The sequence below is a fragment of the Enhydra lutris genome, unplaced genomic scaffold (genome assembly GCF_002288905.1).
Source record: "Enhydra lutris kenyoni isolate GAN:26980312 unplaced genomic scaffold, ASM228890v2 scaffoldscaffold22, whole genome shotgun sequence".
Taxonomy (NCBI): Eukaryota; Metazoa; Chordata; class Mammalia; order Carnivora; family Mustelidae; genus Enhydra; species Enhydra lutris.
Window position 1 is genome coordinate 28,297,400 of NW_019154106.1, and position 24,228 is coordinate 28,321,627.

The 24,228-nt window shown below is 37.0% G+C and overlaps 1 protein-coding gene across 4 annotated transcripts in view; it reads right to left on the bottom strand.

Moving 5' to 3' along the window:
- The window catches only part of LOC111149684 (homeodomain interacting protein kinase 3), a 94,919-nt gene that overhangs the window by 63,236 nt on the left and 7,455 nt on the right, over positions 1-24,228 (bottom strand). For all 4 annotated transcript variants that reach the window (XM_022506903.1, XM_022506906.1, XM_022506904.1 and 1 more), the window contains exon 2: positions 324-1,422. In XM_022506903.1, the coding sequence (XP_022362611.1) occupies positions 324-1,420 (1,097 nt within the window). In that variant the 5' untranslated portion in view covers positions 1,421-1,422. The remainder of the gene's footprint in view (positions 1-323; positions 1,423-24,228) is intronic.

Sequence of the window (24,228 nt, forward strand, 5' to 3'; positions counted from 1 at the left end):
AAAATTACTATAAACCTTTCCCAACATTTGAAGACTTCTATCTGATCATCATTAATCACCTACCATGACTTCAGGCCTTCTATTAACAATAAAAATAACCAACCAAATGTCTTTGGCCTGGAACTGCAGTAGAGATTCCTATTCTGTTTGGGCAGATTTTATGCCTAAATTTTAAAAATCTTTTTAACACCTCAAACCTAAACTAATCTTGTCTTGATTTCTTCATTTATCCACAGTCTTTCTCACCATGTACACACACAAAATTATTTCATTTAGCCAAAATTCAACATTTACTAAATAGCCAAAAAGTAGCTGTCACCTACCTGTAGTACCGAGACTGTAGGTATGTTGAACAAACAGTCTTTGAGACATGACTGGCCGACCCAAAGTCTATCACCTTAACCCGGTATGGCTGCCGAACAGGATCCACCAACATAATATTCTCTGGTTTGAGGTCAGCATGAATTAAACCAAGACTTTTCAATTTTTTCAGTGCAGTGGCCACTTGCTGAAGAATGGGTCGAATTACTTTTAGTGGCAGGGGACTGAACTTGTTTTGTTTCAGAAAGTCATATAAGTTTTGTTCCAGCATCTCAAAGACTAAACAGGTATGGTTACGGTGCTGAAAGCATTCATAAGCTCGTACAAAGTTATATTCATCAGCATTTTCAGTACTGAGCCTTGCTAATATGCTCACTTCTATTTGACCTTGACGTGCATAAGAAGGGTGATTCTTCAAAATTTTGATTGCTACGATTTCATTTGTCCCTCTTTTCCAGCATTTGACTACCTGGCCAAAAGTGCCTCGACCAAGAAAATCAAGAACTTCGTAAGTATTTTTCATGGAGCATAAGACTTCATGCTGTACTAACTGATAGTCACCTTCTCCAGAGGTACAATTCTGTTTGGTTCCTGTGGTAGCTGTCACAACTGTCACTGGATTTCCCATGTTGGTTTGCAACATTGCAGGAAGTATGGACAATTCATCGACAATCTGCATTGCGCTGCTATGATTATCCAACTCCTCACTCTTGCGCTTCAATCCACATCGCTGGGGGCCTTCGAGGAAATTTAACCTGTGTCGCCACGCCCCAATCGGAGGTGCCTCCACTTGAGCTTGCTGCGCCTGAGCTGCTATGACCTTTGTAGCACCCGCAGTGTTTTTTAAAACAACAGCACTTGTCTGCAACGAAAAGTTGTGTCCTCGAGGTCTGTTAAATGGTATCTTTGTCTGAAAAACACTACCCTTCGTGGGAGGATGAGAATTTCCAACGTTTTTACCATTCACATAGGTCCGTGGATAGTTTCTTTCCTGGAATACACAACTGCTTGGCTCTACTTTGAGTTTCTTCACACTACAAAAGGCACTTGACTGAGTTTGATAAACATACGGTGGGTAGACCAAGACTTGTGAGGCCATACCTAGGGAGGAAAGGGGGGAAAAAAGGACATATTAACTACAAGAATTTGTTTTTAATTTTAAATATCATGAAGAAAACCTTCAAGGGTCAAGTCCATAATTTGTAAAAATAATTAAACTCCATTAAGATTTTTTTCCCCCTTGAATTAGATAAGTATTTCAGTTTCTCCATTTTAGCTAGTTAGCGCTTCAGCTACCTTGAGTATTGCATAAAAGCCTGGGAATAAAGAGTTGAGTGCATTCATTTAATCAAAAAATATTTACCAAGCAGCTACAATCACCAAGATATGCCCAAGGAACTGTACCAACCACTCCCCCCCCCCAAAAAAAAGTACAGATCCCTACACTACACATATTTGGCAAAGATAAAGCATTCTATCACCAAATTATCACTTATGAACCAACGACAATGAAAGAAAATATCCATTACATAACTACAGTCACATTCCTTAAATCTAAAGCTCAAGAACTGCCTCAGAAAAAATACAATCAATTGTAAAAATAAGTACAGAAGCCAGATATAGGTCCCTTTGCACGATGTTCTCATAATGTCTTTTCCACATCCACCCCTGTACGCTTAAGCAGACATCTTTACATTCAAGATTAACCTTCTTGCTGAAGACTTTCTTGGGACACACTCGCCACTCACCCTCCAGGCCAGAGTGGGGCATTTTGTGCTCTCATAAAAGCTTCTATGTTCTTCTAATTAGCATTCATGACATGACATGACATGACATTTTAATTGTCAGTGTATCCATCAGTCTTTCATACTAGATCCGCAACAAAATCCCCAAGATACAGAGTTGGTATCCAAGAATGTGAGCTGGTCAGATTAATCTTAAAATATTTCCACTCTGCAATTTAAAAATCTGTATTGTATTAACTGGGCAATCTCATGCTGTTTTAACAGATCAAACATTAATTCTCCAATTCAAAAACAACAGATTTCCATCACAATATGTAATATATACAATATTTAAAATAATGAGTCACCACCTTCTGAAGGACTTACCATGCAAAGCATTTTAACAAATGCTTTATTTATAATATTTTATTTTTTTAAAGATTTTTATTTGAGAGAGAGAGAGAGAGAGAGAGAGCACAAGCAGGGGGAGGGGCAGAGGAAGAAGCAGATTCCCCACTGAGCAGGGAGCCCAAGGTAGGCTTGATCTCAGGACCTCAAGATCATGACCTAAGCTGAAGGCAGACGCTTAACTAACTAAGCCATCCAGGTGCCCCTGCAATATTTTGTTTAATCATATTAATGTCTTCCCAAATTGCTGTTAAGAAAACTAAAACTCAAAGGAACTAGCTAACTGGCCAAGGTCACAGAGCTGGGGTATAGTAAAAGGAAAAAGTAAATACACTGCGCTTCAGATAAAAGGCATAAATTTTCAACTTCCTAAACACTTTTTTTAAGATTTTATTTTTAAGTAATCTCCACACCCAACACAGGGCTCAAACTCATAACCTCCAGATCAAAAGTCATATGTTCTACCAACTAAATCAGCCAGGTGCCCCCTAAACATTTCTTGTTAACTACTTACCACATTCCTAAGTTGACCTGGCTCCAATAAGAAATGAGCAATAAAACCTTTGTAGACAAATTAAATTTGATGTTCAATGTGTAAGAGAAAAATCCTAAATTGAAATGGTGGAGTTCCAAACCATTTCATCCAGCATCAGAAGAGGTTTCAGTATTCCACCAATGTATCTCCTTTTAATGAAGCAAAGCCACACTGTAAGTTCCTTCTAACCATACTGAACCCATCTAATTCACTTAACACTGTTTGTGAGGATCCCCAACCTTATCTTCAATAATTTAGCACTATCATGATTCTCATTTCAAACCACTTCTGTGACCCACACCCACAGAAAGAGATTCAGAGAGACAGATGATGAAACTCAGACAAAAATTTCAAAAACAGCTATTATAAATATACTTGTGGATTTAAAGAAAAGCTTGAACATAAATAGGAGAGACATGAAAAGCATTTTTAAAATGGAACCGGTGAGCCTGGAAAACCATGCATACCATACACAGACGGTAGAAAAGCAATTTGGCAATGTCTAACAAAACGGACATATAATCGGGCAACTCAGAGATAAAAAAAGAATATTCATGCAGTACTGTGTAAAGAAACACGGTACTGGAAATAGCCTAAACACCCACTTGAAAGGCACTGGGTAAATAAATACACCTTGATACACAGACCAACTACAACCTTTAAAAAAAGAATGAAACAGCCATCCCGGTGGCTCAGTAGGTTAAGCGACCCACTCTTGGTTTCTGCTCAGGCCATGATCTCAGGGTCATGAGATCTGGCCTGCATGGGGCTCTGTGTTTAGCGGGGAGTCTGCTTGAGATTCTTTCTCTCCCCTCCCTCCCCTGACTCGTGTGCATGTGCACACCAACATGCTCTCTCCCTCCCCCCCATATTTCTCTAAAATAAGTAAATATTTTTTCAAAAAAAAAAAGAATGAAAACAATCTGTCCTGTATGGACTGATTCCCATATTGTTATATGAAAAAGCGAGATTCAGAAAAATGTGTACTTTACAACAGATATTACTATGTGTAATAAAAAAAAGAATTACATATGTATATAATTGCATATACACTGAGTATCTGTACATACATAAAGAAACTGTCAGTTCCTTTGTCTCAGAGGAGAGTAACAAGGATACTGGGGGCATTGACAAAGATTTACTTTTCACTCTATCTTTTTCACCACTTTAACTTTTACTATGTGCATGTATTGCCTGTTCAAAAATACGTGTCTGAATCATCTGAGATACCTATTAAAATATATAAATTTCATATTTAGAAATGAAACAATACATCTGGGATTCACTTCAAAATAATAAAGAGGAGAGGCACCTGGGTGGCTCAGGGGTTAAAGCCTCTGCCTTCGGCTCAGGTCATGATCCCAGAGTCCTGGGATTGAGCCCTGCATCGGATTCTCTGCTCAGCAGGGAGCCTGCTTCTCTCTCTCTCTCTGCCTGCCTCTCTGCCTACTTGTGATCTCTGTCTAATAAATAAATAAATAAATCTTTTAAAAAAAGTAATAATAAAGAGGAGAAAATGGATGAGGATATGAATAAAATTAGATTAGCCATAAATCGTTCATTACAGTAACTTAACAGTAAAAAGGGGTTCTACTTTTGAATGTTTATTTACACCTTTCCTTAATAAAGAGTTAAATAAATAAATATATATTTAAAATTCCACCCAGAAAGATTTGGATTCAGGAAATCTGTGGTGCAGTCCAGGCATTTTTATGTGTATAAGCTCTCAAGGCCATTTCAACTCACACTGACATCTGAGAAAAAAGGTGATCTAGTCCATACAGAAACCCCAGCAAATTCAAGTTCTACCATTTCAGGGCCCTCAAGTCTGCAAAAATTGGGATGAAGTCCTAAGGAATAGAACACATACCACTCTTGGCCAGTCCATGCCATTTTATTTTTATTTTTTTTAAGATTTTGTTTATTTGTCAGCACACAAGTAGGAGAAGCAGCAAACAGAGAAGCAGGCTCCCTGCTGAGCAAGGAGTCCGATGCAGGATTCAACCCCAGATCCTGGGATCATGAAATGACCAGAAGGCAGATCCTTAACTGACTGAGCCACCCAGGAGTCCCAATCCATGCCATTTTAAATCAAAGTGTTAGGTGGATGACAGCTGAGATCCAGGTAACTGACCTAGAGATCTTTAAGAATCTACAATTTCTGGGCGCCTGGGTGGCTCAGTGGGTTAAACCGCGGCCTTCGGCTCAGGTCATGATCCCAGGTTCTGGGTTCAAGCCCCACATCGGGCTTTCTGCTCGGCAGGGTGCCTGCTTCCTCCTCTCTCTCTGCCTGCCTCTCTGCCTACTTGTGATTTCTCTCTGTCAAATAAATAGATGAAATCTTTAAAAAAAAAAAAAAAAGAATCTACAATTTCTGAATCACTGCTGTTCTTACCTTTTCTTTCCTAACATGCCAAGCTAGAAGGCAAACAATTAAGCCAAGGGCCCCAATCAAGGTCACCTAAAGGAAGCTTAGAAAATTACCCCCTCACCAACCACTGTGCTATATGGGGCCAATCTCAAAGGGGACTTCAGAAAATAAACACAGATAGGAATGTCACATAACATACACAGCACATAAGAAGGGGATGGGGCGATACTGGAGATAATGGTTGTAAAAGACCACAAGGAAAGAACTCTAAATTACTAATTAACTTAGCTACTGTGACTCCCCACCATATCCAAATATTAAGTCTTTCTTTCTACCAACCCCCCATCAGATAAACTCATGACCTGATAAGAGTATATATATTCTACTTGGAGTTTATGGATTTTAATGGTAAGCAGAGTACAGGAGCTGCTTAAGTCCATGGAGTCCAAAATACTGACTCTGTACAATACTATTATTTCTTATTATTTTTCATCGCAATTCAAACTATGTTATACCTCTGTAGCTGTATTATTCATGACTTTGTCACTTGTTCATATCAACTGACTAAGAAGTGAAGTTTTGCAATACTACCCCTCTGTAAGCTGGGGCTGCCTATAATATACCACTCAGAGGATTGTGAAGACTCCTATTAGAGCAACCATTAAGCTTCCATTCCTCAAGCTTAATAATCTCAGGTACTTTAACTTTGATTAATAGGCCTTTTTTTTTTTTCCCAACCCTCTAAAAGACTTTAAGACCCATCTGAAGTCTATCCAAATTCTTTACATCCTTTTACAATTAACAAAACAGCAATGTAACCAATACTGACACCTGCAAGCATGGGTCTGACTACCACTAACCATAACGTTTTCTTTTTTTTATCCCTTTTAGGCTTCCCGAGAAGGGAGGGAGAAAGCAAAAATAGAAATGCTTTACTATCTTATAGCCAATGTAAAAATTCTGAATAATTCTGCCAAAGTTATACAAAGACCATAGTAATTGGGTTCTTTTTTAAAATGTTTGTGACAGGGGCGCTTGGGTGGCTCCAGTGGGTTAAAGCCTCTGCCTTCGGCTCGGGTCATGATCCTGGCGACCTGGGATAGAGCCCCACATCAGGATCCCTGCTTGGCGGGTAGCCTGCTTCCCCTCCCCACTCTGCCTGTCTCTCTGCCTACTTGTGATCTCTGTCAAATAAATAAATAAAATCTTTTTAAAATAAAAAAATAAAATGTTTATGACATCATAAATAGGTGAGTAAAGGCAATGATGCCTTGCATTCTCCTTATTCAACTTTCTCCTAGTTGTTCAAACCTCAATTTTTACATAAAATTATAATAAAAATGCATAACACAAAATTTACCATTTTGAAGTGTACAGTTCAGTGGCATAAGTATGTTCACACTGTTGTGCAACCATTGCTACTATCCATCTCCAGAACTTTTTTCCTCTTTCAAAATTGAACTCTACCCATTAAACAACTGTCCATTACCCCCGGCCCCCGGCCCCAGCCCCCAGCCCCTGGCAATCACCACTCTATGTTCTATAAGAATTTAACTATTCCAGGTATCCCGTATTATGAAATTATACAGGATTTGCTCTTTTATGACTGATTTCACTTAGCATAATGTATTCAAGGTTCATCCACAGTGCAGTACATGTCAGAATTTCCCTCCTATTTGAAACTAAATTATATTTCATTGTATGAATATGCCATATTTTGTATATTTGTTCAGCCACCAAAAGATATTTGGGGGCACCTGGCTTAGTCAGTGGAGCATGCAACCCTTGATCTTGGGGTTGTTGAGTGTGAACTCCATATTTGGTATAGAGATTAATTAAAAATAAAGTCTTTAGGGGTGTCCAGGTGGTTCAGTTGGCTAAGCATCTGACTCTTGATCTCAGCTCAGTCATGATCTCCAGGTTGTGAGATCAAGCCCCGCATCAGGTTCTGCACTGAATGTGGGGCCTGCTTAAGATTCTCTTCCTCTCTCCCTCTCCCCTAACTCATGTGCATGCTCTCTCTCAAAAAATAAATAAAATCTTATTTAAAAAAAAAAAAGACATTCGGGTTGCTTCCACTGCCTCCACCTTTTGACTACTGTGAATAATACTGCTGCGAACATGATGCACAAATTTCTCTTCAAGACTCTTTCAATTCTGGGGCGCCTGGGTGGTTCAGTGGGTTAAAGCCTCTGCCTTCGGCTCAGGTCATGATCCCAGGGTCCTGGGATTGAGCCCCACGTCGGGCTCTCTGCTCAGTGGGAAGCCTGCTTCCCCTTCTCTCTCTGCCTGCCTCTCTGCCTACTTGTGATCTCTGTCAGATAAATAAGTAAAATCTTAAAAAAAAAAAAATTTAAAGACTCTTTCAATTCTTTTGTATATATATCCACAAGTAGAATTACTGGATTATATAGAAATTCTATTTTTAATTTGAGGAATCACTATACTATATCTCATAGCAACTATATCATTTTACATTTCAACCAGTAGTGCACAAGGTTACAATTTCTCTACATCCTCACTAACACTTGTTATTTTTTTCTTCTTTATAATAGCCACCATAATGGGTGTGACATGGTATCTCACTGTGATTTTTAAATCTAATTCATCAATACTGGCTGTACTAACATCGAAAGCTTGACATCATCCATAGCTATAACAAGTAACTTTTCTATTTTTTTCACTTGATTTCTTGATAAATATTAAACATTACACTTTAAACTCTATGGGGCGCCTGGGTGGCTCAGTGGGTTAAGTCTCTACCTTCGGTTCAGATCATGATCTCAGGGTCCTGGGATCAAGCCCCACATCAGGCTCTCTGCTCAGCGGGGAGCCTGCTTTCCCTCTCTCTCTGCTTGCCTCTCTGCCTACTTGTGATCTCTCTCTCTGTGTCAAATAAATAAATAAAATATTTAAAAAATAAATAAATAAACTCTATAGTTTAGCTTGGCCTTGTTAGCTGGGCATTCCCAAATGACTACTGAATAATACCCAGTTTTTTCAGACTATCAATGGAAAGTACGGAAATTATTACATTACTAAAAGCATCAAGCTTTCTATTAAGATATAAATATGAATGTAATCAGCATTTCTAAAGATCAACAAGAAGAAACAAATGAAAAAAACAAGTAAAACTAAATTTTTTTTTAACATAAGGGGAAGCTCAGGGCACTAAAAGATCATCTCAAAATAAACAGGGTTAAGAAACCAAAGCACTTATAGCCAATATTCTATGATCAAAAAAATAATAATGATAACCACACAACAACCAATAAAAAAAGGCACCTCTATGCAAGTAACCTTAGGGAATATCTTCATTCAACTGGAAATAAGCAAACAGCTATGCTAGATCAAAATAAACCTTTGATTCTGTTTACATGAGAACCCTGCATTCAGAGTTCTCTTCCGAACACATCTATCAATTGTTTCCAGAATCTATATTAAAATAGACACAAGTGCAGTCCATTTTCAAAAGTGAACTCATTACCAAACTCTGTAAAGGGAGAAGGATGGAACAGGAAATGAAAAATACAGTTAAGACTGCTTTACCAGGTACAAAGTACCAATGTACCTTTAATCTGGTGTCCTCAAAACTAACAGAGCTGGAGAATTATCCTATGTGAAAAGAGTAATGAGATGTTCTACAGTGTTAGTGCAGTACTAAGTTCACTAATACAGTGTGTCTTTAGTCAAATTAGAAAACATACATTGCAGATTACGATTGCCTTTCAGCATGCTATAATCTGCACCAGATACAAAAAGGTTTAAAAGCACTATGTAAAAATCATTGAGCATGCTAAAAAACACAAAGAAAATACCACCACCTACCCCACATAAGCAGTCCCCTACTACACCAAATCCCCATCATTCTTTTTTTTTTTTAAGATTTTATTTATTTATTTGACAGAAATCACAAGTAGGCAGAGAGAGAGGGAGGAAGCAGGCTCCCCGCTGAGCAGAGAGCCTGATGCGGGGCTCATCCCAGGACCCTGGGACCATGACCTGAGCCGAAGGCAGAGGCTTTAACCCACTGAGCCACCCAGGCGCCCCTAAATCCCTATCATTCTTGTCTTTACCTGGATCCTTCTTTCTCTTCCTCACCTCAATTAAACCTCAAGATCTGACCTGCCCATGTCAAAACAGTACTTCACATTCTGGCCTCAAAATATTACCCATCTCTTCCTATGATCTACCATCTCTTTCTGATTATCTATCTCCCACCATACAAATTCACAATATCCCTTGCTAAATTCTAGTTCCTCTCCTTCTAGTACCTTAGATTCAAAATTAACACTTCTCTTATGTAACAAAAAAGGTATTTTTAAAGATGCTTAGCAGCAAATGAATCCAAAATTCTTAATCTGAATTCTCTCAATCTTTTTCCATTTTCCTTTTTCATCATACTTCAGGTATGATGAACTTCTAGGACGTGAAACATTTTAGCGGAGGTAATATTCAAAAGCAAAACTTCTTCAGAGAAGTAAAAGCACTTGAGGGGAGGTGGTCTTCACCAAAGCATTTTTTATGTGCAAATCAGTAATTTAGTCATTTCTAGAAAGGAGCTTTGTACATCACTCTAATGACTTTCAACACTGCAAAATGCCTTTTTGAAAAAAACAGGGTCAACCTAGTTCACCCAGCTAGTGGACCAAAGAAAAATTACACTGTTTTCTTTTTATATTTTTTAATTTATTAATTTATTTATTTGAGAGAATGTGCATACACACACATGCACTCAGGGGAGGGACAGAGGAAGAGGGAAAAAGAGAATTCGTAAGCAGGCTCGTTCCCCAGTGTGAGGCCGATGCAGGCACAATCTCAGGACCTGAGATCATGACCTGAGCCAGTCATGAGCCAAAGGGAAGAGTCTATCGCTTAACCAACTGAGTCACCCAGGCACCCCAAAATTATGCTATGTTTAAACTACTTTTGCATTCCTCACAAAGTCTAGAACAGAGCTAAATGAATAAAGCCTTGCTAGGGCCTCATATCATTTCAAACTTTCTTAAAAAAATTTTATTTAAGTAATCTCTATACCAAATGTGGGGCTTGAACTCACAACCCCAAGATCAAGAGTCACATGCTCCACTGACTGAGCCAGCCAAGCTCCCTTCAAGCTTATTTTTTTTAATAAGATACTGCAAACATCAGTTTTATCACAACTTTTAAGTTTTGTACAAATGTCTGTCTTGATATCACAAAGTCTGACAAACAGATCAAAGGAGACAGAATAAAGTCTTCAAAGTAATCTAGTTTCATGTAAATAATAGATTATTTCAGCTTGGTTTAGCCATAAAAATTTTGCTTTCATAAATATACCTAGGAAAAGCGTATACCTTGGAAATACATTTCAACTGAAAATTTGTCAATATTTCATGGAGTGGATAAAGGAATATTTTTCTTAGGAGCTTTATAATTGAAAGATAAGGGAGCAGAATATTAAAAACAAATATTCCACTATTTTAACGACACAGTGACTGATTAAAGTCATGAATTGAACAATTTGTTATTGCAATGGTATTTTTTTTTAAGATTTAGTTGAGAATGAGCACCAGGAGGAACAGAGGGAGAAGATTTTTTTTTTTTTTTTTAGATTTTATTTATTTATTTGACAGACAGAGATCACAAGTAGGCAGAGGCAGGCATGTGGGGGCGGGGGGAGCAGGCTCCTGCTGAGCAGAGAGCCCAATGCCTGCTCCATCCCAGTACCCTGAGATCATGACCTGAGCGGAAGGCAAAAGCTAAACCCACTGAGCCACCCAGGCACCCCAGAAACTCCCCGCTGAGCTATTATTTATTTGACACAGAGAGAGAGAGAGCACAAGGAGAGGGAGCAAAAGAGGGAGAGGGGAGACGCAGACTCTCCACTGAGCAGGGAGCCTGATACAGGGCTCAATCCCAGGGCTCTGGGATCATAACCTGAGCCCAAGGCATCAACCAACTGAACCACCCAAGCATCCATCTATAAATTATTTTTATTTGTAAATTCAAATTTGGGGTACTATTTTTTAAATAATCGAGTTAATTTACCTAAAATTTAATCACTCCTGCCTTTTTTTTTTTTTTTAACATGTACAAACTACAAAGATAAAGCACTTTACAAACTCTTTTATGTCTTGTATGGACTGAACAGGTAACCATGTGCTTCATTTTAGAACAGCAACCCACCTCACCCTACCCCACCCAAAAAGAGAGAAAGATCTTCACTGCTTTATTCTTAAGTATCCAGTTACTTCCCAAATTTTTATCATATAATGACCACCTATGAACTTATCATGAGAAGTTTACAGTGTTATATTTGTCCCTCATTAAAGAGTTTCACACCCACATGCTAATTATTCTCCAACTAAAGTGCCATAATTTCCTTCAAGAGGATAAATATAAAAGGGAAGGAAATCTTCACCAATTATAAATATTTCTACCTTTCCATTCCAAAGAACATTAAAAGAATGCATCTATAAATGTCTCACAACACAAAACATACCCTGGTCAGCCTAAATAGAGGTTTATGTTTTTATGCCTTTCAATTTAAAATTAATGTTATGTTTTTAAGAAATCATAAACCTCTGAAAGAAGAAATGCCTTCTTTAAACAAGACAGAAAAAGCATAAAGAGAAGATTGGAAAATACGACTTTATTAAAATCTAAAATTCATATGCATTTATGAAATGATTCCAAACCAAAAATAAGCCACAGAAACAGAGAAGATACTGGCAACACACATAACAAAAGATCTGAAGAAATCATGTTGTATTTAGCAAAATTCGGGAGAAAAATTGATAAAAGATATAAATGAGCAATTCACAGAAAAGGAAATACATGCCAAAAGATATATTCCCAGTCTCACTAGCAATAAGGAAAACACTAATTAAAACTATAGTCAGATGCCATTTTATACCCATGAGACTGACAAAAAAGTAGGACAATACCCAATATTAAAGAGTTGTAGGTCAACAGAGGCTCTTATGAACTAAAGTACAGTCACTTTTGAGAGCAAAGCTGAAAATGGACCTAGTCCGTCATCTAGCAATTGTTCCAGGTAGACATCCTGCCTACAGAAACTCACACACTTAAGTACAAAAAGATAAAAAACAAAAACAAAAAACACACAAGTAAAATAATGTTCACTGCTGCTCTGTATATAGTAGCAAAAATTTTAAAAAAACCTGATTGTCAAAAAAGAATAGAGTATGGCTTTTTCATACAACAGCCACAATACAAATGTGGCATATACCACAATCATATGTTTAAGTACCACAAAAAAAGGAAAAACACACCAATTATAAGAGTGAGACACCACTGATTTTAAGATGTATCACAATTTCAAAGATGTCAGAATGTGAGGAAAATTGTGTATATCAGAACTAACAACATGCAGCAAAATGAATTAACTGAAATTACGTATATGAACATGGATAAATCTCAAAACAACAATGTAGCACAAAAACAAGTTGCATAATTGCATTAACCTATATTTAAGAGTGAATAGCAGACAATCCTATACTGTACTTAGATATATTAAGTATGTGGTCAAAGTATAAAAATACACGTGGAAATGAGAAACATGCTGGGGCATGTTTATCTGGGCAGAAAGGGAAAAGGAGGGACTTTAGCTACAGGACCTGTTTGATTTGATTCTATTATTTTCTATACTTTCACAGCCTACAATCACATTTTTTTTTATTTTTTTTAATTAACATATAATGTATTGTTTTAGGAGTACAGGTCTGTGATTCATCAGTCTTACACAATACACAGCGCTCACCATACTACATACCCTCCTCAATGTCCATCACCAAGCCACCCCATGCCTCCCACCCACCTCAACTCCAGCAACTCTCAGTTTGTTTCCTGAGATTAAGAGACTCTTATGGTTTGTCTCCCTCTCTGGTTTCATCTTGTTTCATATTTCCCTCCTTTCCCCTATGGCCCTCTGTCTTGTTTCTCAAATTCCTCATATTACATTAACTTTAAAATGAAGAGGGAAAAAAGTCTACCAGAGAACTGAAAAACCTCGCTGATTGTATTTGTTAAAGAAAAAGGAAAAAAAAAAACCCACTTTAGGTATATTTTACTAGCATATTCAACAGCAATATACTATATCAGGTTTTTTTTTTTCAATTTTTCCTTCTATTCAAATCAAGTAAAGCCACTTACAAGCAGGAAGACACGGTAGTGAAGAAAACAAGTTTTTCCATCAATGAGCTGCTTCTGGCAAAAAGCAAACACTTGTATCCACATAACTACATCACTAACCGAGGGCAGTAAAACAAGATGAACATAAGATGTGCGAGACTTGCAGGTAGCCAGGAGAATGGAAATGATTCAAATATGCTCCTGAGGGGCACCTGGGTGGCTCAGTGGGTTAAAGCCTCTGCCTTCGGCTCGGGTCATGATTCCAGGGTTCTGGGATCAAGCCCGGCATCATCGGGCTCTCTGCTCAGCAGGGAGCCTGCTTCCCTCTCTCTCTGCCTGCTTCTCTGCCTATTTGTGATCTCTGTCTGTCAAATAAATAAATAAACAAAATCTTCAAATATGCTCCTGAAGAAGCATGAAAGGATTCAGTAAGTTAACCTACTATGAGCTAAATTTTGAAAGATCATGGGAAGAAGTTTCCCATGTAGAAAAGAATATTCCATGCAATACAAACCAATAGCATGTACAAAGGCAGAGACTAATGAAAATATGACATATTAGCTTTCTTTGGCTAGAAAAAAGGCCCACGAATTATGGCTGGCCAAATCTGACTCAGCCTATTTTTGTATGGTCCAAAGCTAAGAACAGTTTTTACATTTCTAAAAGGTTGTTTTTAAAAAAAAAAAAAAAAAGTATGTAACAGAGACCATATGTGGCTTGCAAAACTCAACTATTTGCCATCTAGGCCTTGAAGAAAGTTTGCTACTTCCACGCTAGAATATAACTTGCCAGGAGAGTGGGCCACTGGAGAAAAAGATGATCCCCAAGAAGAAAGACAACTGTAAAAAGAAAAAGCACAGATCATGAAAAGCCTTGTCCTCCATGCTAAGAAGCTATAAGGTGATGGGGGCCTCTGAAAGGTTTTAAACAGAAAATCAACATAATCATATCTATATTATAGAAAGATTACTCAGGCAAAGTTCTAAAGGATAAACTTGACAGACACAATAATGGAAACAACAGCTAAAAAACTATTGTAATAGTCCAGGTTAACAGCTGATCAGAGCCTCAGCAAAGACAGTAGCAAAGGAATGAAACTGAGTACCAATTACCAATAGGTAGCTAGGAGGAAGAACCACAGAACGCAGAGAGGTGGGAAGAAAGGAAATGACACAAGACATTTCTGGCTTGTAAAAACTGATAGCCAAATGATAATAGAAAACATTTTGGGGGAGCATCTGGGTTGCTCAGTTGCTAAGCGTCTCTGCCTTCGGCTCAGGTCATGATCTCAGGACCCTGGGAAGGAGCCCCACATAGGGCTCCCTGCTCAGCAGGAAGCCTACTTCTCCCTCTCCCACTCCCCCTGCTTATGTTCCCTCTCTCACTGTGTCTCTCTCTGTCAAATAAATAAAATCTTTAAAAAAAAATTTTTTTTAAAACAGGAAAATTGAGGGGAAAATTGGATTTTAGACATGATGAGTTTGAGGTGCCCTACAACACAGCCCAAGTTCCCCTATGTACAGATTCTTTTAGGAAGGCCTGTATGCAGGTAGTTGGGAAGTTATCATCCCAGGGGAAAGGAGTGAAGGACATGAGGAATAAGTAAGAAGGAAAAGCAATTCATAAAATTTGCTATTTAGCAACAATCATAATCATTGATTCAAATAAGAATTATCTAGGGGCGCCTGGGTAGCTCAGTGGGTTGGGCCTCTGCCTTCAACTCAGGTCCTGATCTCAGCGTCCTGGGATCTAGCCCCGCAATGGGTTCTCTGCTCAGCAGGGAGACTGCTTCCCCCACCCCTGCCTGCCTCTCTACCTACTTGTAATTTCTCTCTCTGTCAGATAAATAAAATCTTAAAAAAAAAAAATTATCTAAAGATTATCTAAAGATCTAAACTAGTGGGAGAAAGCTTTAAAAATAACAGAATATGATTGCTGGGAGATAATTCACCATAGGTCTCTCATGTTTCTCCTTGTCTTGCAAGGAAGGGCACTGACTGCCTTTGTTCCAGGGTATCTTTTCAAAGGATATCTGTATATCCCTGAACATCCCTGGAAAATAGAGATAGCATAGTGTCTTCCTTCAGGGCAAAGGGCAGGTTTTTAGTGTTCAGTATAATAAAGATAATGACTCCCGCTTGGTCCAATGTCAGGCAGGCTCACTGCCCCTTACGAAAGATTCAAGTTTCCTAAACCTAGGGTTCCTCTCTAACAACACAAACACTTTTGTGCAGAAGTTACCAGGCTGGCCCTGTTCACATCACAATGTGGGGAATTCAGTTGGGGAACCAGGCAAAATACTGACACAATGACTACTGCTATTGCTATGAGTAAGAAAGTCCTTTATCTCTGACCTAACAGTCTCCTATCTTTTGCCAGCTTCCATAGCTAATTTGTTAGCTTGCAAGACCCTTCACAGCTTTCAACAATTACACAGTTTCGGGACACGTGGGTGGCTCAGTCGGTTAGGCGTCTCCCTTCCACTCAGGTCATGATCACCAGATCCTGGGATCAAGTCTGGCATCAGGCTTCCTGCTCAGCAGGGAGTCTGCTTCTCTCTCTCTCTCTGCCCCTCCCCCCCTGCTCGTTCTCTTTCTCCCTCTCAAATAAATAAATTAAATTAAAAATAAAAACAATTACACAGTTTCAAAATACACCCTAAGACACATACCAATCAATAGAAAGAAATCGGCAGGTCCCACCTGAAGTGATCAAGGTTAAAATCACTAGTAACGGGACATATCAACATCATGTGTCTCCTGATATGAATGTACTAAGAGGAATACATTTTACTATAACATTTCTAAGTACAAGAAAACAAATCCAAACTGAGGACCATCCTACAAATTAACTGGCAGTATTCTTCAAAATGTCAATGTCAGAAAACAACACAAAGACTAAGAAACTTTTCAGATTACTTGTAACTAAAGAGACATAAAAACTGAATAGTCTTTGCTTTTAGGAAAAATATTACGGGTAAAAATATAGATATATAGGGGTAAAGGGACATATGTCTGCAACTCAAAAAAAGCTGAGGAAAAAAATACAGAGATATACAGATATAGATATACAGAGAAAAGGTAAACACATATGGAATAAAATATTAACATCTAAAGAATCCAGGTGAAAGATACATAAGAATTCTTTGTACTACTGTAACTTTTCCATAGGTCTGAATTAGGTCAAGTGATAAACAGAAGAAAAAGAATAAGAGTGACACGCATAAAACAATATGTTTGGTGTTTTGTTTTGTTTTGTTTTGTTTTGTTTTGTTTTGTTTTGCACAAGGAAGCTCTTCAAGAGATACTCATTTGGGAATGAACTGTTGAGTATTTAAGGCATGACCCAGATCACCTAAAATCTAGATTCGTCACACAATGAGTCCCTGGGATCATCTGCCAACATTAATAAAAAAGTATTATAAGCAGTGAAAAGAAATCTTTTCATTTAAAAGTATTACTTAATTCACAGTAGTTTTGGAGCTTTGGGTCATTATGTAATTTCTTCAGTGCAGACTAAAAGCAGAAATTCACTATGTGGTCCAATAAATTTGACAAAAAGGCCTTTTCATTCTTGAAAAGCCAGAGAACCCTAGTACTGTTCTATACAAGGCTCTACAATGGGAATTAGAAAAAGAACCACATAACTAACTAGCAATATTCAGACAATAAAATGTAGTTTCCAGTCACACAGTTTCATTTCTCAATTACCCTGTTTAAACTGCATATTTATAAAAGACAAAACAATATGTCTTCTTAGAAAAAAAAAATACCCCAGAAATTTAACTCTCTTCATTGGTCTTTTAAATATCAGTATTTTAAATACCTATATATTGAACAGATTATTTTACCAGTATCCTGTCCAGGAAATTACTTAAACACTAAAACATTTCACATAAGAAACATTTTCACATAAATGAACTGCCACATATTATAAAGTTTTGCAAAATAAACCTGCTCTCTGAGGTGCCTACAAAACAGTTATTTGAAAACACTAAATTCTTGGGTATTTTCCAGCAGTATTGTGAACAAAGCATCTAGAGAATGTGTTGACTATAACACAATCAGCATGTTAAATAACAAGCTTCATCTGACTTAGCAAAACATTCCAACTTTTGGAACAGAAAATGACCTGCTGGACATTTCAAAGCTGCTAGAAATCACCCTGCAATACCAATTTACTTTAGAAAGGCTAGAAAAGGGTTAATTAAAACAGTACTTAAGGACCACACTTACTAAAGCATATAATTCTCTGGGTTTTTTAAAGCTATCTAAAATCAAAATCCCAGGGGTGCCGGGCTGGCTTAGTCAGTGCAGCATGCAACTCTTGATCTCCGGGTCGAGAGTTCAAGCCCTACATTGGGCACAGAGCTTGAAAGAAAAAGAAAAAAACAAAGAAAGGAAGGAAGGAAGGAAGGAAGGAAGGAAGGAAAAAAATTTAATTTAAAAAACAAAATAAAGACCCAAAAATGAAATACTGATAGGAAAATTGACTAAAGATAAAAAGTTCACCTGAAGCACTCTCTTCCTTAAAGAAAACTTTAAGACTACCAATGCAAATCTAGTTTATAAAACTTAAGTAAAAAGAAAACTTTATTTAAATTGGTCATGCAGTATCTGTCAGTACCAGTATGATGGCTTGCTAGACAACACTAACAGTTCTATAATTTTGGGTTATGAACAATTTCCTTTTTTTTTTTTAAAGATTTTTTTATGTATTTATTTGATAGACGGAGATCACAAGTAGGCAGAGAAGCAGGCAGAGAGAGAGAAAGCAGGCTCCCCGCTGAGCGGAGAGCCCGATTCCGGGCTCAATCCCAGGATCCTGGGATCATGACCCGAGCCCAAGGCAGAGGCTTTAACCCACTGAGCCACCCAGGCGCCCCATGAACAACTTCCTTAACAGAAAGTCCAATGAGTTACTTTCTATTTTATAGGAAATCTATCCCAAAAGAACTACCACAAAATTTTTATTTTGCATTTAAAAAAAAAAATCTATGTAACTAACTTTTGGGCAAAAATGAGTATGAAATACTAAAAACTAAAAAAAAAAGAAAAAGTCCTTACCAGAATACCTCCTAACCTATTCTACCTCTGAAACAACTCAAATCAACAGAGGAACCTGAATCCTAGATTAATAATTTGAGGAAATGTCCAGTGTTGACAAAGCATTATAAAGGAAAAAATTCTGTTCTTTGTAAGAAATAATGATTCAAAGTTCTAAATGAACATTCATAGAATCGAAGGTCCTGTTACATAAAACTTTTCAAAAGTATAGGCTATCTTAAATAAACAACTTTAATATTCTCATTTTATACTTCCAATAATACAACATTCTACATTCACCACTCCAGAATAACGTATACCACAGAACTAAAAGTCTAAAAACCAGTCAAGTGAGAATAGTAGCTGCTCCCCACCCCACCCCCCCGACACCCACACAAGTTAATAGTTTTGCATTTGGAAAAGCTGAAAAGACAAATATTGACAGCAGTATAAGCTTGACGATAGTACTTTTAGTTTCAAAAAATATTTATGAACATTTTAGGGCTTGAAAAAATAAACTGAAACAAAAAAGTCAGCAACTTGTTCTTTCCAAATTCTGGTAAGATCCTACATGGCCCTTAGGTGACCATGTACCCTGCTACATTCAAATTTGTTGGGTTTTTTCCTACAATTATGTTCTCTCCCTACTCATATTTTAGTTGCCAGATATGCTACTTTATATAAATGTCCTTTTTTAGAAATTTAGTGAAGTACCTTCAAAAACCTTTCTAATGTAGAACCACTATTTTTAAGTTTCAAATTTTAACTGTCATAAATGTCTTGTGAACTGGGGTCTCTCACAATGGCTTCAGGAAATCCTGTGCTTCAGGAAATTCTCTATGGTATCTAATCAGAAACAATAGAAGGAACAGAAATGAAAATATGTTAAGAAAAATCAAGATCTCTTTCTTATTCTCATGACAAATGTGAGGAAGGGACAAAGCAGAGATTTACAACAAGCTTCCCTAAGAAAGCCAAAAAGAAACTAAAGAACGATGTAAATTCATAAAGCCCTGAAGAAGAAAGAAAAAAAGCCGCTTTTCAAAAGAATACTATCAAAGAAAGGACACTGAATTCTTAGAAACCTACTAGGACTGCTTATGTTTGGCTCTACCTCTCATCATTAACTTTTCAAAATGACACACGCTGCTGGGGCGACTGGCTGGCTCAGTTAGTAGAGCATGCAACTCTTGACCTCAGGGTTGTGAATCTGAGCCCCACACTGGGCACAGAGATTACTTAAATTAATTTTAAAAAATAAAAATTAAATATTAGTAAAATAAAATGACACATTGTTGGGTTGTTAGTAATAAGCCATACACTAAAACTGCAGGTTTATATGGGCTTTAGCAAGGGTCACATAAATACTTCTCTCTTCTACTTACTATTAGTCCCACAGAAGCACTGAAAATAAATTTTCACATTAGTGTAAAAAGTCACATTGCAGGGCGCCTGGATGGCTCAATGGGTTAAGCCTCTGCCTTCCGTTTAGGTCATCATCTCAGGGTCCTGAGATCAAGCCCCACCTCGGGTCTCTGTTCAATGGGGAACCTGCTTTCCCCCTCTCTCTCTCTGCCTGCCTCTCTGCCTACTTGTGAGCTCTCTGTCAAATAAATAAAGTCTTAAAAAAAAGAAAAAACCACATTGCCAAATATGATATTATAAAGTTATATGTACCAGAATTACAACTGTAAGAAAATAATATTCAGATCTATTGGCTGAAGAGATTTTTTAAATGCCATCAACAATTAAAAAGATAAAAAGATGATTACAAAAGTTTAATTCCATTTGAAGATGGTAAGTGATAGCTAACATATTTTAAGTTCAAAACTGAAGGCCAGCCATTGATCCTATGTGATAAAATACAGAAAAATATGTTAAATCAATTGACTGAAAATGGCCAACAGTTTACTGTTAACAACTCTTAACAACTGTTACTGTTAACAGTTTACTGATGAGAAATTTATTCTCAGATAATAACTAAAAATCACTAAAAATAACTAAAATAACTAAAAATCTCATACTGGGCAAAAGTAACTTCATGTCATTTTTCTGCCATTTGCTAGAAGCTAGATAGAATCTCAGATAAAGTAATGATTACATATCAATTATACATGATAAGTATGCCAAAAGTTATTTTATAACAATGTTAAAACTTCAGGGGCACCTGGGTGGCTCAGTCAGATGAGCATCTGCCTTTGGCTCAGGTCATGATCCCAGGGTCCTGGGATCGAGCCCCACATTCAGGCTTCCAGCTCAGTGGGAAGTCTGCTTCTTCCCCTCCCCCTGCTCCTCCTTTCTCTCTCTCTCACTCACTTTCTCTCAAGTAAATAAAATCTTAAAAAGGGAGGGGGGGCCGCTTCAGTGGCTCAGTTGTTAAGCATCTGCCTTTGGCTCAGGTCATGATCCCAATGGTCCTAGGATCGAGCCCCGCATCAGGTTCTCTGTTCAGTGGCCTGCTTCTCCCTCTCCCATTCCCTCTGCTTGTGTTCCCTTTCTCACTGTGTCTCTATCAAATAAATAAATAAAATCTTTAAAAAAAAAAAACTTAAAATGTTATTTGTTCATAGTAACCTTGCAAGTTGAAAGGACAAAAAGGATCACTAAGCTATTACCATTATCTGGAATGAGACTGCGGAATATGGGTAGACTAGATGAATATGTAAAATTTAATCAGTCTGCCATAAAAACATGAAAAGATATTGCTCTCTCCAGAAAGAGATGGAATTTCAGCATGAAAATCATTTTTAAATTATTCAATTACTATAAATTATAAAATAATCAGGAAAAAGGACCTATTTCCCTTTTAGTTGTTCTAACATGTTTTATTATATGTTTACAATCATAGTACACGTATAACTTGATATGCCAACTTGTTCTCTCTAGGATATTTTGAACAGCAGCATAATATTCTGCCATGTGTGCATACTATAATTTGTTGAACTGCTTTTTCTAATTTTTTTTCACTATATTTATATAAAGTTGTGATGAACATTTTCATTTAAATAGTTTTGATACATTCTTAATTTTCTTAGTATGGATTTCCAAAAAGGAAACTTGATAAATACTACCAAATTTTGCTTTGCAAAGTGCAAATTTTACTGGTTTGGTTTTTTTTTTTTAATGAATCCACCAGAAATAAGTATTTTAAGATTTAAAGTTTCAAAGACAGGGGCGCCTGGCTGGCTCAGTCAGTAGAACATGAGACTCTTGATCTCAGGGTTGTGAGTTCAAGCCCCATGTTGGGTGTAGAGATTACTTAAAAATAAAATAAATAAGTTTTCAAACATAAACTGCAACAGAAATGAGTGAAGATACCAAAGAGGAAATAGAAAAAGAAACAACGTGGAAATAAGATAATTCAATCTGAGCTACCTGTTTTGTGGGGGTGGAATATGGAGCTCAATAGTTCAAAAGATGAGCTGGGAGCTAAGAATAGGATGCACTATAAATCCAACCATCTGGAGGAATAAATAAATTGTGAATAAAAGAAACTACTGGAGAGCTTAGTGGGAGTAATTTCACTGGAGTGGCAAGGACAGAATTATACTGCAAGGGCTAAGAAGTGAATATGAATTCAAATAGAAGCTGAGTGTACATTTAAGAAGTTTGGAAGAAATAAACAGGTTCATAGATTGGAGGAGGCACAATTAAAAGATTGTTGCTTAAGATCTCAGATACCTGATCATTTTTAAAGGCTGAAGAAAATGGGCCCAAGTTGGGGGGGTGGGGTGGGCAGTGAAGCCTTAAAGTTAATGGACGGGCTCAGGACACTGAAAAACACATTTTAGGATGAAATCTACAGTCGAGAATAGGAAACAATCTTGGAGGGAAGGGGATGTTTCAGTCCTTGAGAGAGTAGTGAAAACACAAAGTATGTACTGATAGAAGTTACATTCAGAGGCAGAGGGTTTGGAAATCTGGAGGAAGTTCACACCTATTTACTTCTCTACAGGAAACAGATTCATCTGCTAGAATTAAAGTGAGGGGTACAGTAGTGTTCTGAGAAGTAAAGTGTGTATACAACACATTCTCAAGTGCTTGGGCAGGTACCTATGAAGCTGCTTAGTAAAACCACTATACTTTGATTAAAGGATATAGGTAGAGCATAGCATGCCTCTATTTGAATACTTTTATGATAATTATAATTTGATTCTCCAAACTCTATTATAAGTTTTATATCCATAAAAACCTTTAAGACATGGTCTCTGACCTGAACAGTTCAGATAGATACTATTTTATATTTTGAAATATAAAAATTTCCCAATATCTACTATATTAGGTTAGAAATTGATGTATTTCATTTTCTTCCAATCAGATTAACAGGAAAAAATTTCAAGCTAGATATACCTTCCGATATGAAATATTTAAGAGACATTTTAAAAGTTAGAGTAGCCATTAGAAATATTTTCAGAACTGCCACACTAGGAGGACTTAGAGCAACTCACAAGGTAAATATCCCAATTGTTATCTACTCAAAAGTACTGGCAAAACCAATTATACTATAATCCCTAACACCCTAAGTATGTTTCCACACAGAATTCAATTTTAAATACACATATGTAATAAATATAAAAACGTCACCAAATTGTAAAATTTCATTAAGAATGTATCATATGCGATTATAGTGGAGCAATATAATACTTGCCCTTTGCATGACTCGGCTTCAAGGACCCCAAATTAAACATACTTATGATTTACATAAATTAAGTATACAAATAATATCCCTTCTGTATAATGATTTCAAATAAGTTACAGCTAGCAATTTCAATATTCTTCAAATGGAATTCTATCTAGACCCTGTTTTCACCTTCTATTTTCTTTCCACCAGTTGGCATAGGAATGAGGTTTGGAGAGCTCTGCATTCCAAATTTAGAAGGTAGTAATATAGTTAGGAAAGGCAAACCTATTAGAATTTTCTCAAGCAATGCAAGAACTGTGCATGTCCAAAAGGAAAAACCATGAGAATAAGAGAACTAGATTCACATACTTAAGAAATATGAACTTCCACTTGATTTAAATGTACATGCAACATGTCTATATAAAACCATTAGACTATTAAATGGAAAAGCTAATAACAGAAAATAAATTTATAGAAATGTTTTCATTTTGTTTTTGAAGACTTATTTGTTCGTTTATTTATTTTAGAGAGAGCACAAGTACAAGCAGGGGTAGGGGACAGGGAGAGGGAAAGAAATCCTCAAGCAGACTCCCCACTGAGCTTGGAGCCCAATGCAGGGCTCCATCTCAGGACCCTGAGATTATGACCTAAGCTGAAAACAAGAGTTGGCCACTTAACCAACTGAGCCACCTAAGCACCCCCAATTTTTTTTCATATTTTTAAAATGATGTTTTTGCCTTTAAACATTATAAGGAGTAACAAGTATTATACCCAACTTTCAGAAGCCAAACCATTCCTGATATTTTAAACATTTTTTATTTAAATAAACAGTTTTTAAAAACTTGAACATGCTATATATAAATCATTATTTTTCTCAGGCAGTGTTTTCCATCTCACGTACTCATACTCAAGTATAAAAAAAAATTTACAGTACTTAGCTAATTTCACCTATTTGGCCAAAGCTGGAACCATGGCTTGCTCTCTTCCTTCACAGCAGAATACTCTGCACTTAGTAAGGACACCCAAATATATACCAGGTAAAATAGTTTCCACACACACATTTTAAC